Raw genomic sequence first — 14,965 nt, forward strand, 5'->3', positions numbered from 1 at the left:
GTTGTTATTTATTAATTATGAGTACTGGGTTTTTAAACAGTGCTCGGAACGGTTTATGTTAGCTACTGAGGTGAAATGCGAATTCAACAAGAACGTGCTATATTGCGGCCCCTCCTGGAAGGTCGGCGTAGTTCATCAAAAGTTTAGGGGGCGCTCAGCACTAGAGGGCGAGGTTGAAGACCCCGATTGACATGGACTAGACCTCCGATTGCAGCGAATAGCTTGTCATATTAAATTGTAAAGGTCTCTCGGTAAAACGTTTAAACATGCTCTGAGAAACGCTCCATTTTTAATTCAGACATTTCTTTTGGTCCTTAAATGCAAGATAACAATGTTTGTGAATACATTTGATAAAATTTCACCTGGACTATTTGTCTTTTTACATTACATTACATTACATGGCATTTAGCAGACGCTCTTATCCAGAGCGACGTACAACGAAGTGTACGTCTTTTAGTTTTTTTCTTCTTCTATGTACAGTACTGTGCAGAAGTCTTAGGCACCCTAGACTTTATTATATATATATGCTTATTTTTGTGTGTGTGATAGTATAAAATAACACACTTGAGATTTCCAAATATTAATTTTCCAAAAGATTTAATTTTACAGAGATATTTTTGTATTTCATTTAAAAAAGTAACATCACTGTAAGCAACTGACTACTTTTTACATAAAAACTTGATCAAGGCTGTCTGAGATCAGAAGCAAGGAGCCAACCAAAGTCTGCAGAAGAACTGTGGCAGGTTCTCCAACATGCTTGGAACAACCTCCCTGCTGATTGTCTTATAGAACTACATGACAGCGTTGGCCATCTCAGAGAAGTGATGCAGTTTTCATGCCGAAGGGTGGTCACAAAAAATATTGATTTTATTCAGTTTTTAACTATTCTGCCAAATTACTAAAATGTAATGTAAAATGTATAGTACGTTTATTTAGGACCTTTCATTGAATTATTTTTGAAAGAATCTTATCTGTACAGAATGTTATACAGGTGTCTACGACTTTTGCACTGTACTGTATATAAATGTGTAAATCCAACTTCCAACTTGTGAATCTTTTTTGTTTTTTTCTTTGCCATGACTGTCAAAGCAAATTCCATCTGGTGTTTATACAAGAGTGCGTTGTGTCATTTAATTCTATGAAGTAAGAATGAATTTTCATTTTTAAAAAGCTGTGCGTTGTTTCACTTAACTAAGCAAATTCGAGACTTTTAATAGTTGGCTATAACTATGTTATATATAAAAACTAAATTACTGGTTTTGCCTGTTTTAATGGGGTTCCCAAAAACCATGGATAATGTTATTCACATAGCCTTACTTTACCTTAGTTTAAATTAATAGCAGAAATGTGGGCAGTCAGTGAGCTGGTTTCAAACAGTGCTGGAAGAACAGGCGTGTATAAAAGCAGAAACGGAACGTATGCAGGCACTCACTGATTTGAGCCAATCGATGTGTTGGGCTGTGGAGAGCAGGTTCAAACAAGCCTCCTGTCGATAGGACTATCTGCCCCACTAACGATGCACAGAGAGCCTCACTCTCTCCACACCTGATACAGCACTGTTAACAAGCTGCAGCAGAACGTATAGGCCCAGTGCAGCCATGAAAATCAGCGGTCCCCGCTCAAAATATGAAACTCAAGAACAATTGGTATTGTTTGCACTGTGGTTTAGAAGAAAATAAATCCTCTTGAATAAGTATGTAGGTCACACTATGACTTGCTTGCAGCAATATCTTTAACCTGCTCTGGAAGTGGACAGTGTGGTTTTTGGTGTGATAAAGTTTTGTATTTTGTAGGATTGTATTTTTTCTTGAGTTTTTGATGTCTGTGCTTGTCTACTTCCCCTGAATGTGGAAACTGGGTTGCGGTCTGCATTTGTGCTGTAATGTAAAACAGGCCATCCTGGGACAAGCAGCTGTTGCTATCTGCCCAGAATTTCCATTCTGTGAACCCATTAGCACTGTTTTCTGTAGGTAGGGCACTTGGGTTTGTTTTGTCCTGTATTGTTTGCAGTTAACGCACGCATTGCACACATAAAAATAACTAATATGAAGCTGAACTTACTCATGTACTCCACTATGGCAAAGCAACATATCGACGGTCATCGTTTGATGCTCCCAAAAGTGGCAAAAAGTATTCTTCTGGTCTTCATGTTTCACAGAGAAGGCGTTTATATGGCTCTACTGCCCCGTATTAAGAAACCTATTGCCACAATTTATCATGTGGTCTTTGGGCAGCAATACAAATCCACACGTCCGCGATTAAAATGGGAAACAATGCCATGCTTTTCTCAGTGGGGCTGATTTACAATTTCAAATATGGTGCTATTCTACAGCTGGGTTATACTGCTGGGTTATACAGCTGGGTTATACAGCTGGGTTATACGGCTAGGTTATACAGCAGGGTTATACGGCTGGGTTATACGGCTGGGTTTTACGGCTGGGTTATGAACGCCACCAACATGCACGGACTGCCATTCACTCTGGTAGAACTGAAGCACATGGGGATCATTTCAGTCGCTTATTTAATCTGTCCTGGTCTCCTCGTTCCTTGACTGACTCGGAAATCCATTGAGGTCCACCATATTTTCCGGACATTCCAACCCGTGAAATGCCCCTTCAAGGAGGAAATTAAGCGCAAAGGATTCTTCGGCAAGGAAACGCGTACTTGCAGTCGTATTATTTTGGATGGTGTGACGTATTAAAAGACTAGCCTGTGGTTCCACCTTTCCTCATCTGCCACGTCTGTAATTGTAATTGGAATGGTAATGGCTTCAAACTGACCCTTGAAAGACCAAGAACATGCCTTCACACATTTGCCTAATGCACGTTTCTCTGATTCCTCCACCCTCATGTCCTTTCCTGGCTTCCTTTCCTTGCCTCCTCCCACGAGTGGAGCTAGGAGCAAGGAAAGGACGCAAGGAACGGAAATGAGGACATGAGAATAATTTAAGAAGCGCTCTGCAGGAAACATGGACTGCGGTGTACAGTACCGTCCTGTCGGGTCACTGGTGGGGGCGCTGGCATCGTTTGGGTTTGACACCAGTCTGTGGGGCACATTGTAACAACACGGTGAGGTGAACCGGGTACCTAGTGGCTAAATAATGATACTCTTGAGCGAGGTGCTTAACCTATTACGTTACGGTTATTTGGTGACGCTTTTATCCGAAGTGACTTACAGTTGATTAGACAAAGCAGGGGCCAATCCCCCCCCCCGGAACAATGTGGGGATAAGGGCCTTGCTCAAGGCCCCAGCAGCTGTGGCTACACTGGGGCTTGAACCACCAACCCTCTAGGCCCCCATCAATCAACTTAGCCACTCAGTTATAGACTGTCTCCTGAGTACAAGAGTACAATAACACAGCCCCCTTCCTGGGAATCAAACCTACAATTTTTTGTAGTATAAGGTAGCCCTTATACTACACTGCTGGCATTTGAATTAGAGCAACATTTTCAGACTGGCAATACATTACGTACTACGTTCATTATCCCATTCAGTCCCAAGACTGCCACACGGCACTCAAACATAACTACAGCAAAATCCCAAGAGTGCCGTTCACCTTTTGAACCGATCAAAATCAGTGCTACACTATTGTTTTGAGCCCCTATTAAAACCCTATGATATTTTCTCAATTTCCCAACCAAAGCCAAAACTCCTTGAGATTTGGGTGGAGCCTCTTCACGTTGGGCTTTGGACTGAAATGAAAATAAAAAACTAAAAAAATTAGCAATGAGCATTTTCGTTTCTTCCATGAAGGCTAGCAGGGTGCCCGTCACTCACGCAGCGCAGAAACACCCTGAATTACAGCGGTTTGGGAGGGGAAGGGCTCGATTGGCACGCCCGGCGGGTGTTTTATCAGCACAGCCCGCGCGGTGGGGAGCGCTGGAGCCTGAGGATCGGATCTGAGTCTCCGGCTGAGCGCTCCGATTCGCCCGGCCGTACGGCAGGCTGGTGCACCGACCGCGGGCGATCGAGAGCTTCCGAGCGCCCCCGAAATCAGCGCAGCTGTTGTGAAAAACACTTTGCGGCGCTTTTTCCAGGGGAACCCCCCTCGACACTCCCTGCTGCCGGGCTCTCTGTGGGCTGGACTTCCCCCCCCGCCGCGCTGGGAAATGTGCGGCGGTGTTTGGGGACGTTTCACTCCCGGCCGCTTTCCCACCGAGGCTGAGCCGGCTGCTTAAAGGCGCAGTGGAGTTCACTGAGCTGAGAGAGCTCAGTACTGATTGGAGCAGAGCTGTGAGCTCAGTGCAGATAGGAGCTGAGCTGTGAGCTCAGTGCAGATTGGAGCAGAGCTGTGAGCTCAGTGCAGATTGGAGCACAGCTGTGAGCTCAGTGCAGATTGGAGCACAGCTGTGAGCTCAGTGCAGATTGGAGCAGAGCTGTGAGCTCAGTGCAGATAGGAGCACAGCTGTGAGCTCAGTGCAGATAGGAGTAGAGCTGTGAGCTCAGTGCAGATAGGAGCAGAGCTGTGAGCTCAGTGCAGATTGGAGCAGAGCTGTGAGCTCAGTGCAGATTGGAGCACAGCTGTGAGCTCAGTGCAGATTGGAGCAGAGCTGTGAGCTCAGTGCAGATTGGAGCAGAGCTGTGAGCTCAGTGCAGATTGGAGCACAGCTGTGAGCTCAGTGCAGATTGGAGCAGAGCTGTGAGCTCAGTGCAGATTGGAGCAGAGCTGTGAGCTCAGTGCAGATAGGAGCACAGCTGAGAGAGTTCAGTGCAGATAGGAGCAGAGCTGTGAGCTCAGTGCAGATTGGAGCACAGCTGAGAGAGTTCAGTGCAGATAGGAGCAGAGCTGTGAGCTCAGTGCAGATAGGAGCAGAGCTGTGAGCTCAGTGCAGATAGGAGCAGAGCTGTGAACTCAGAGCAGATAGGAGCAGAGCTGTGAGCTCAGTGCAGATAGGAGCAGAGCTGTGAGCTCAGTGCAGATAGGAGCACAGCTGTGAGCTCAGTGCAGATAGGAGCACAGCTGAGAGAGTTCAGTGCAGATAGGAGCAGAGCTGTGAACTCAGCGCAGATAGGACCAGAAGCAGAGACATTTGCTTGCCGTGAAACGTGTGGCAATAGACATACAGGTCCTGGCTTCCCTTTTGAATTGACCACGTCCCACACTCTCCGCTGACCTTTTCCTCTGCGCTGTTTGATTAAACTTCACCCTTTTGGGTGTAAGATGGCAAATATGTCACCAGAATGTTTGTATCTGAGCACTCTAATGCTGGTGTAACAATCGCTACTGGTAACAGAAAGCAGTGGGGTTCTACTGCACTGAATTGGAGTTTTGAAATTGAAAACCTTAGAAATTGTAGTCTTTCGAGGGTTAAATTCCAAACCGCAAAAGCAAAAAAGCAAATGGTTATTTGTAAGTTGTGGCTGACATTTTGTGTCAGGATCCATGTTGAATAAAAGATGTGAACTAATGGACATAACCAACTTTGAATATTAAAATACCTGGATGCACACCAGAGCATGTATTAATAAAATGAAATGCACTCCCGTGTGCATTTAGATATATTAATATCAGTGAGATGACATATATTAATAACAAATGCATTAGTTTCATTAGTTTGCTTGTTGATATTGAGTAGTATGATCTCATCTGTCATAGCACAGTGCATTACTGTATAAAACGGTGTAGTAGTGCTGCAAATTAATATGAATATGTATCTTAAAATAAAGTAGTTAATTTATTATGATTCCAGATGGCTGTATGGCTGGGTTGGTTTGAAATGGTACAGAGATTGAGATTGTTAGGTTATGGCAAAGCCTCTTGGCACAGAGACGTATATGCTATTATGCTGATGCTTCTCTACTCATGTCAGTTCCCTTATTGCTAATGTCATAGCCTAATGCAATGACACAACACCCCAAAAAAAGGGTCTTTTCCATGAACTGCCAGTGACAGGGTTGGAACTGCAAGGGCGGCCTGTAGCCAGGTGGCTAAGGTACGTGACCGGGACCCGGAAGGCTGGTGGTTCAAGGCCCGATGAGATGAACTTGGGTCCCAGCTGTCGGGCCCTTGAGCAAGGCCCTTAACCCCCCACAGGGCCCCAGGTCGGATTGTCCCCAGCTTAGTCTAATCAACCATGTCAACTTGGATAAAAAGCATCAGCTAAATATCCATTATAATATATGAGGGTCGCGGTCAAAGTTGGTCCCCCGATATATTTTGTAACAAATTAAAGACAGCTAGACCTCGTTTCCTGCAGGGGAGCAGGGGACAATCCCCCCTTAGCCACGAGGCTACAGGCTGCCGCAGTCTGTGCAGTAAGGCTGGAGCTGGTTTTTCAGCATTGAGCTGCTGGCTGTCCTGCCTGACACAGAGAGGCTGGAATGCTTGCCTGCCCTTTGCCCTTTTAAGGTAACGTCATTCTTTTTAGGAATGGTGACAAATGGCCTTGTTTTTTTTCCATTTGCGTTTCTTAAATTTCATCACACGTCAAAGGGTTGAGTAGGTCAAAGAGTTGCTCTCTCTTTCGTTTGCGTTACACATACAATTGGAAACGTGTGTGGGCTGTTATAAAGTATATTACATTATTATGTTTTAATACAACCGCAGGAGTGCGTGCCAATCACTTTCAGCTTTTCAATTCTCGAGCTTTGATGATGAAACTCGCTTCCAGATAAATTCTTGAAATCATAGGCAGCCTGCTGTTTCTAGATTTAACCTAAACACCACCCCTTTACCTTCAGTTCCCTTCGATTACTTTCACTCCAGCTAAATCTTCCTTTACCTTTGTTTAGATGTTTTAAAGGCCATATCCACAGGACTTCAATGTAATGGGACCTCGCTGGGCGAAAACAGATTCTTGGTCTCCGGCGCCTAAATGATTGCACTCCTTGCACATCCACCGGAAAATATCACCCCATATGACAAAGCAGGGCTGCAGGTGAACACAGAACCCTGAGCATAAACTTAGCCTAGTTTTCATTTATTAAATTTGATCTGTTTGGTACTAGCACCCTTCAATTCAGAGGCATTAAGAAAAAAATATTTTCACCTAATAAATGCACATAGGCTTTGACTCCTGTTGTGATTGAAGGAGGAACCAGTCCCTAAAAGGCAGTTGAACTGGACAGCATGCCAAATATGAGGTAGGCTAAAGTCAATGCACAAACCGATGCTAACATGATCTATTGCATGTATCTTATCGGTTGGCTATTACTTCCAGATTCTGTGTTTGCTGAACCTGTGCTGTCCCAGGCTGCTGCTTGATTGAACCGGAGATCGATAGTTTGGTGTGAAGTTTAAACTCACAGAGTTTGCAGAAGATTAGAGTGCCTTCTCGTTTGCAGAAGGCAGTCGAGACCGTAGCCTAGTGGCCCTTGAGCAAGACCCTTAGCCCCGCATTGCTCCGGGGGGGGATTGTCCCCTGCTGAGTCTAATCAACTGTAAGTTGTTTCGGATAAAAGTGTCAGCTAAATTGCACATTATTTATTATTTATTCTTATCTTTGGATGGGCCAGATGTAAGTTCAAATCCATACTCACCTCACCGTGATACTCTAATCATCCACGTGCTTCTTTACCGCATGAATCTGACTCAGCCATTCACAGTCTCACTTCCTATAATAAATAATTTGTTATTTAACTGACGTTTTGATCCAAAGTGACTTGCACTTGATTAGACTAAGCAGGAGACAATCCCCCCTGGAGCAATGTGGGGTTAAGTGCCTTGCTCAAGGGCCCAACAGCTGTGCAGATCTTATCATGGCTACACCTGGGGTTGAACCACGAAACTTCTGGGTCCCGGTCATTTACCTTAGCCACTAGACTCCAGGCTGCCCCATTTTAATGTGTCTTATTTTAATGTGTGACAGTATGAAATGAGTAATGCATTTTGATGATGAAACCTTGCTTGAATATATGTGCTGTGTTTATTCATGCATCACTGATGTATTCTATGTTTCAAACACAGAATACTAATTACCCAAGTCTGGAATGTTCTGAGAGATTCATTCGGAAAGGTTTTCATTTGTTGTTGCGTGGGGAATTTTATTGGATTTCCCTTACTGATCCACTTGTGCGCTGTTAACTCAATTTAACCATTTACGTGGCAAGATGGAGAAGTATGTGATTGGAATGTTCTGAACTGAACATTCTAATGATGTACTGCCTCTGTCCTGGTGACTGAGAGCAGCAAAGTTCTGGAACACTGACTTAGGGCTTTTAAAGAACCTTACAAATAACCTACTTCTCAAAGGGTTATGATATTATGAGGATTTGGGCACTGGCCCTGAGCAAGCCCTCATACTGGTAACCTTCCTCCTCAGGGGGTGGGGGTGATATGGGCGGGGTTAGGGTTTATTGAATTAGTCATGTGACGCAACTCAAATATTGCACTCCTGTCTCTGCAGAGGCGACTTGCAGATTTCTGTGTGCACCAAGTCTTCCTTTTGTCTGTGCTGCTCAAAATGCACACGCACGCACACACACACACACACACACACACACACACACACACACACACACACACACACACACACACACACGCACACATGCACACACACACATACACACACGTGCACACACACACATACACAGTGCAGTCTGTAAGTTTTCATTTTCACTGTTTTGGTCTGTACTCCACCATGTTGCATTTGAAATGACATGACGAAGAACACTCTCCAGGATTTTGGCTTAGATTTGTCAGACTACCATGTATAGCCTACAGTAACAACCCCCGACAGTTCACTGGAAGATGCAAACTACTGGTGAGCCTCAAGAACAGAGTGGCCAGGTTAGAGTTTGCTAAAACAATGCATTAAAATAGTTCTGGATCAAAGTCTTATGGACAGATGAGATGTGTTAACCTGAACCAGCGTTATGGGGAAAAAAAGAGGAAAGTGTGGAGAAAGAACTGCCCATGATCCAAATCACCCCTTCCTCATCTGTGAAACATGGTGGAGGTGGTGTTATGGCTTGGCCATGTATGGCTGCCGCTGTAACGGGCTCACTTGTCTTTGCTGAGAATGCGACTGTAGACGGCAGCAACGGGATTGATTCTGAAGTGTACCGAAATGTCTCATCTGCTCCGATGCTGCCGAATCCCTCAAAACTCACTGGATGGCTCTGCGCCTTGCAGGGGGGAAATGACCCCAAACACACTGCTTACATTACATTACATTACATTACATTACATTAAGCCACCAATTATTTTCATCGGGGCCAAAAAGTCTTCTTGACTGGCCAAGTCCATCACCTGAGCTGAATCCAAGTACACGTGCCTTTAACTTTCTGAAGACGGTACGGAAGGCAGAAAGCCCCTGAAACAAAAGATGGCTGCAGTACAGGCCTGGCCTGTGCCTCAACAGGGAAGATGCCCAGCATCTCGAGATTTCTATAGGCGACAGACTTCAGGCAGTTATTGAATTCAGAGGATTTGCAACCCAGTGTAAATCTCCCTAATTCAGATTGTCAATTTGTCCAGTTATTTTTGTGTCCCTAAGATTGGGGGGGGCTATGTATAAAAATGGCTGTAATTCCTACAGGGAACACTTGATATTTGTGTAAATACCCACAAATTAAAGATCACAGTCTGCACCCATAGTATAGTCAGTGTTTCATTTCTAACCCAATGTGCTGAGTTCAGAGCCAAAACAAAAAATATCACAGTCCCAATACTTATGGACTGCACACTGTGTATGTCTGTCTGTGTACACATACACAGTAGTGTAACATAATAGTAGTATAAAATAATAATACAGGTGGTTATTGAGATAAGAGATTTAGATGAATTTAAATATGTAGTGATCAGCACAGCACATCTGAAAATTGTAGGTAGTCGCCTACTTTTTAGACACTTGGAACAAGAAATAATTTTCATTAATAATACTGCTCCATTGAGCTGGATTATAAAATGAAAATTCATTATCATGTGACAAAACAATACATCTTTAAGATGCAAAATTTAAATCTGCTTATTTTTTATTGCCAAGGGCTTGAACTTTTCTTATCTTTCATATTTACCAATTTTGACATTACATTTTTCTAAATTAAGGCACAATAAAACACTGTGATCCGGTATTGTACATGCGTAGGTTGAACCGAATCGCTGCTACATCCTGGCCAAAACGTCCTATAATGGCTGCCCCCTTTATTTTTCATACAGTCCATTGTGGTCTCAGCGCCATTTTACATCACATAAGACAGCAACCAGGCCCGCAGTCAGCCAGACCGCTCCTCTCGGTGCTTTCAGTTTAAACGCGACATGAACGCCTGCCAAATATCTATCACGGTAGGTCGGCACAGTGACTTAGAATATGTACAGCGTGATTTATATTTTTATTTCCAGATTGATGCATTGGCCGACTCCCTGGTTCATTCCCGGGCTCGTTTGATGTATGACTTTTACTTTGAAACCTGGGGGCCAGGGGAAAATCCCCCTTTGTCATGGCACGTGGGAGTCGACATAAAACTGAATTGTCTTAACAACTTATTCTCGGGGTTCAGAAACGAAGAAAGGGTGTTTTGAGTTTAACGTTAGCTGCCTGTAAAGGAATATGTTTATTTTTTTATTCATATTTCGTTAATTGCTTTTGTAGGCTACTCTGTTTATATGGTAAATACACCAAAGTATAGCTTACTTATGACTTATAGCTTACATAATAATAGTATTATGTAAGTTCGTAGTAATAGTAATAATTATTATCATTTTAATAATAGTAACATAGCCACATTTTGCGTCATATTGTACATGCAAGATAATCTTAATCAAGCACTTAAGGCATGACAAAGCCAATAGTGTAAAATGTTTCTGATAATTACAGAAACATTCAGATAAATAAACAGAAACTGAAAGAACAGCCATCTTAACTTCCACAAGTTAAGAACAAGTATAATCACCCCAACTCCACTTGCACGGCAGTTTCGTTCATAATTGAATTAAATCGTATTGGCTAATTAATTAACCATATTTGTTATTATTTGTTTAAAATAATTAAAAGACACTCCGTCCACCAGAATAAGTGTTTTTTATTTCAACTATGAAAATAATGTACAATAAATTATCTGCAATTTGCTATTAAAGAATCTCAATAAATAAACTAATTCTACAATTCACACAGCGGGACTAGACGCCCGTCTCAAGAGAACCTCTAAAAGCAGTCCGGCTATCCAACACATTATGTAAATTTCCTGAGAATTCAAGATTGAGCTGCACTTTCCCAACATTTAGCCGTCCGTAATAAATTACCGAAAAGTACATCCACAAAATAAAACGTGAATAAATACCTGAAATTTGGACGGGGAAGTCCCAATCTAAACGGAACAAAAAAAAGGTTATAGTTGCTCCCATCACAATTGTTTAATTATAGTTTACCTTTAACATGTTTTTTTTTTTTATATACGTAAAGAAAATGTTTCTGAAACCAAAATGCCACAATGATCTATGAAAACGAATACAGTTGTCGTCTTCTTTATTATTTTTTCGTATTTTTTTTTTTTCGTTTTTTTTTTGGTTAAAACTGTAGATGTTGTAAGTCTATGGTACAGAGGGTGCTCGTGAACAAGTCAAAGTCTTCTTCGGAGAAATCAACAGGGCTGTCAAGTGAGCTCTGCAGACTAGGCGATAAAGCGTCCGAAATCTGTAGGCAAGAATCGGTAGTAAATAAATTCAAATCGGTGAGTGAAGCGGCGTCCTGTGGCTCTGAGAACGTATTATCCAGGCCAGATGCGCAACCATTGCCCATTGTTACTGGGATATCAGCAGTGGGCGTTGGGTACAAGGGGAACCGTGGGTTTTTGTCAGGGGTGGGCGCAGACTCCGGGCGGGTCGACTGGCTCTCCTCGGGAGTGTGCTGGTTATTGTCATTGCTGTTGGGGTAGGAGGCCGAATTACACGACTCACTTTCCGAGACCGCGGAACCAGACGCCTCGAAGGGCCGAGTCGAGTATGGAGAGGCGGCGTCGGTCCCTTCCATGGGCTCGAACCCGCCCGTGTCGCTCTCGTTACCTTCCTTGTGATATGTCGTCTGGCGTTTGTGCTTCATCCTGCGGTTCTGGAACCACACTTTGACCTGTCTCTCCGTTAGATCCAATAAGGCTGCTATTTCCACGCGACGCGGTCGACACAGATATTTGTTGAAGTGGAATTCCTTCTCCAGCTCCAAAAGCTGTGTATTTGTGTAAGCTGTCCTCAGCCGCCGGGATCCGCTTCCGCTGTCCGGTCCGCTCTGCGCCTCTGTGAAAGCGTCGCATAATGGCATACATATTAGTTCAAGACGGGAGACTTTGTGTTACGCAAGGCTTAGTTCGTGCATTAGGCTGTTTGTAAGATCAGTTGTGTGAAAAATATTGCGGTCTCATTGCCCTCGCAGTAGCCTATCCGCTACATTACCTTCAGTGTGTAGCTAGGCTACAAACCTATACAAAGTGTCCTGGCTTCTCTTATGTCAGTAGCTTTCCACATTATGCACAATGCACAACGTATGCTACATTTTTCATAAGTGTTCCACGCCCAATGATTTTTGCTCAACTGCTATGTATTAAATGCAAACATTCAACATGGCCACCCAGAACCATAAGAAATCACGGGTATAAACACAGTTGACCCCAAATGCAGCATACAATACAAACGGCAACGTAATTCTAAAATAAAAAAATAAAAAATCAACCTTCAAGCTTTATTATAAATGCTGATCATTCCCATGACTACGCGTGCGGTGTCTTATTGCACTGTACACTGCTCTGTGCGTTTTATAAACGCAGCGAAATGATGAGAGTAAGCCGAGGGAGAAGCCAATTTTGATTTAACAAAATGTCTCCACTGCAAAATGCCGCCGCGCATGACGGTTTTTCCTGTAGCACATTGTTCACAAGCAAATAAATAAATAAATAAAAATCCTTGAAAAAAGAGATTTGCCATCTAATACAAATACATGTTTGTGGTAACATTTAGATGCAATAAAAAATAATATATATTTCACAAGATGCTGCAAAAAAACATAAATGCAGCAGTGCAATCTCTGCAGATTATCACAGTCCCCGACGGTTCGCAGACCCACGGCGCTGTGTACATACTAAATAAAAATAAATGATGAAACTGTGTGTTGACTTTGTGCACTGACCTGTCGGAGACTCGAGTCCCGAAGCAACGAAGCCGGAGGATGCGGGAGAGGGGGAGGGGGAGGCGGTAGCATAGCCGGGTTTCTGGCACTTTTTCGAGGATTTCTTCTCCTTCATCCATGGGAACTCCGGTGCCAGCGGGCTGTTGCTCTCCGGTGCCGCCGGGCCCTGCTGGTGCGCGGTTCGGAGCAAGAGGCCATTTGCGGTTCGCTTTTGGCTCCTCGGTCGCGCCTGGCCGTTAGTGCAGGGATTGAGGCTGGGAATGGTGTGCTCAAAAGGAGGAGGAATTAATGTCGAGTCCTTGATTGATGAAGTTTGAAATGACTCCAGGATAGTGGGAAAGGACGTCAGGCACTCTGCGAGAGAAGGCTGGCTGTTTATAAATCCAGTCTCCCTCTCAAATTCAAAATTCATATCTTCTCCTGATCGGCGAGCAGGCGGTGTATATTAAAGGTGAAATAAATAGAAAAAAATTAGTAATTGTACGTGTCCCGTAATTATGTATTTGCGAGCTTTAATAATTGTATATATTGATGATATTACTGGCGTATGGGGACCTGGATACTAAACTGAACACTGGGAGAAATTGCATCCAATTCTTGGTCACATGATCAAAATCATCCAATAGTGAACCAGGGCCTGGTGTAAAAAAGAAACAATATTTTCTAAAATTGATATAAAAACACGGGATATGGATTTCGGTTCCGTTACAAAGGCTGAGATTGCGGTTAAAAATATATATTTTTTGTGGCCGTGCGTCTGTAAGCGCCATAGCGCGCGGGTAGCTGTGTGTGGCTTTTAATCTAAACAAAAGATGTTCTCTGGCTGTGGTACAGTTTAGTAGCCTATACCAGTCTGTATTTGTGATTGTAAAGAACAGGCACAGATCTGGTTGTTCACCGATCTGGTTGTTCACGAGCGTGTGGTTAATCTTAGAAGTTCTGGGCAACAGATACCCGAGTTTAAAAAAAAAGAATAAATAACGACAGGAAATTACTGGGGCAAGAAGCTGAAAATATGTGTTCTACAACACCGAAGATCAGGCTTTTATATCACTCTCACAACAAACCGCAGTGTTTTAAACTGAATTCTGTATATTTCTTAAATTGCTGGACTTGTTTTAGATTTGGATATTGCGCATGAACACACAGTGTAAGTTTATCTGGAAATAGTATCTCTCTATCTTGTGTGTGTGTGTATGTGTGTGTGTAAACTATATGTATGCACACACACATACACATCTACGCACAGGCACAAGGCACGGCTGTGCCTCTGCTTAAAAACAGTTCTGTCTTTCAAAAGTTCATTGCGAGGTCGCTGAGATTCTTCAGTTCAGTGTATATCAAGAGTGCGTGTATGCATTTCTTATATTTAGTCGCTTATGTGTGGATATAATACGTTTTCGTTAAGATTCATATCAAAGGTGTGTATACGTTTAGATGTATATCTGTAGTGTTTAACGAATTTGCTGAGGTATAGATATTTTAGCAACGAAATGGTTAAAGTGGCAGTGATCAATCTTTTTTCTCGACAAAAACGCTTGACAGAAATCGCTGCAACCGCCCACAGGAATCTGTCCCCTTCTCCCCTGATCATAACAAAGGAAACCTTCGCTCTGGCTTTGTGAGTCTATATATTTGTACCCAGGAATGTGACGTTACACGAGAAGCGTACAACAGGCATATATACACACGCAAGAAATATATTCCGTTGTTTTGCCTTATTAAAATGTGTTTTATATGAACTGTCGACTGAAATGTTTCACGTCTTAAAAATTGCGAATCGAACATCGTTTCTTTTCTTCGTTAAAAGAAGTGTGTGGGTGTGAGCTGCATTTTAAATTAGAAAGCAGAAGATATGCTCCTCTTCCTGGGAGCCGTGAGAAGCAGAGGACCGACCCTGTGCCATCATG

General features: G+C 43.1%; 1 protein-coding gene across 1 annotated transcript; it reads right to left on the minus strand.

Annotated features, from left to right (window-relative positions):
* Window positions 1-10,942: 10,942 nt before the first annotated feature.
* LOC133114644 (homeobox protein Hox-B2a-like) lies at window positions 10,943-13,467 on the minus strand. Its single transcript, XM_061224195.1, has 2 exons — window positions 13,056-13,467; window positions 10,943-12,169 (listed from the first exon to the last, which is right to left on the minus strand). The coding sequence occupies exons 1-2, from the start codon at window positions 13,465-13,467 to the stop codon at window positions 11,448-11,450; spliced, it is 1,134 nt and encodes a 377-aa protein (XP_061080179.1). The 3' UTR covers window positions 10,943-11,447.
* Between the last annotated feature and the right edge of the window lie 1,498 nt (window positions 13,468-14,965).

The sequence above is a fragment of the Conger conger genome, chromosome 16 (assembly GCF_963514075.1).
Source record: "Conger conger chromosome 16, fConCon1.1, whole genome shotgun sequence".
Taxonomy (NCBI): domain Eukaryota; kingdom Metazoa; phylum Chordata; class Actinopteri; order Anguilliformes; family Congridae; genus Conger; species Conger conger.

Excerpts from the sequence above, each read along its gene's own strand:
- LOC133114644 (XM_061224195.1), bottom strand. The coding sequence starts at position 13,467 with ATGAATTTTGAATTTGAGAGGGAGACTGGATTTATAAACAGCCAGCCT. Across the intron at positions 12,170-13,055 it reads GGGACTCGAGTCTCCGACAG|AGGCGCAGAGCGGACCGGAC; the intron begins GTCAGTGCACAA and ends ACGCTTTCACAG.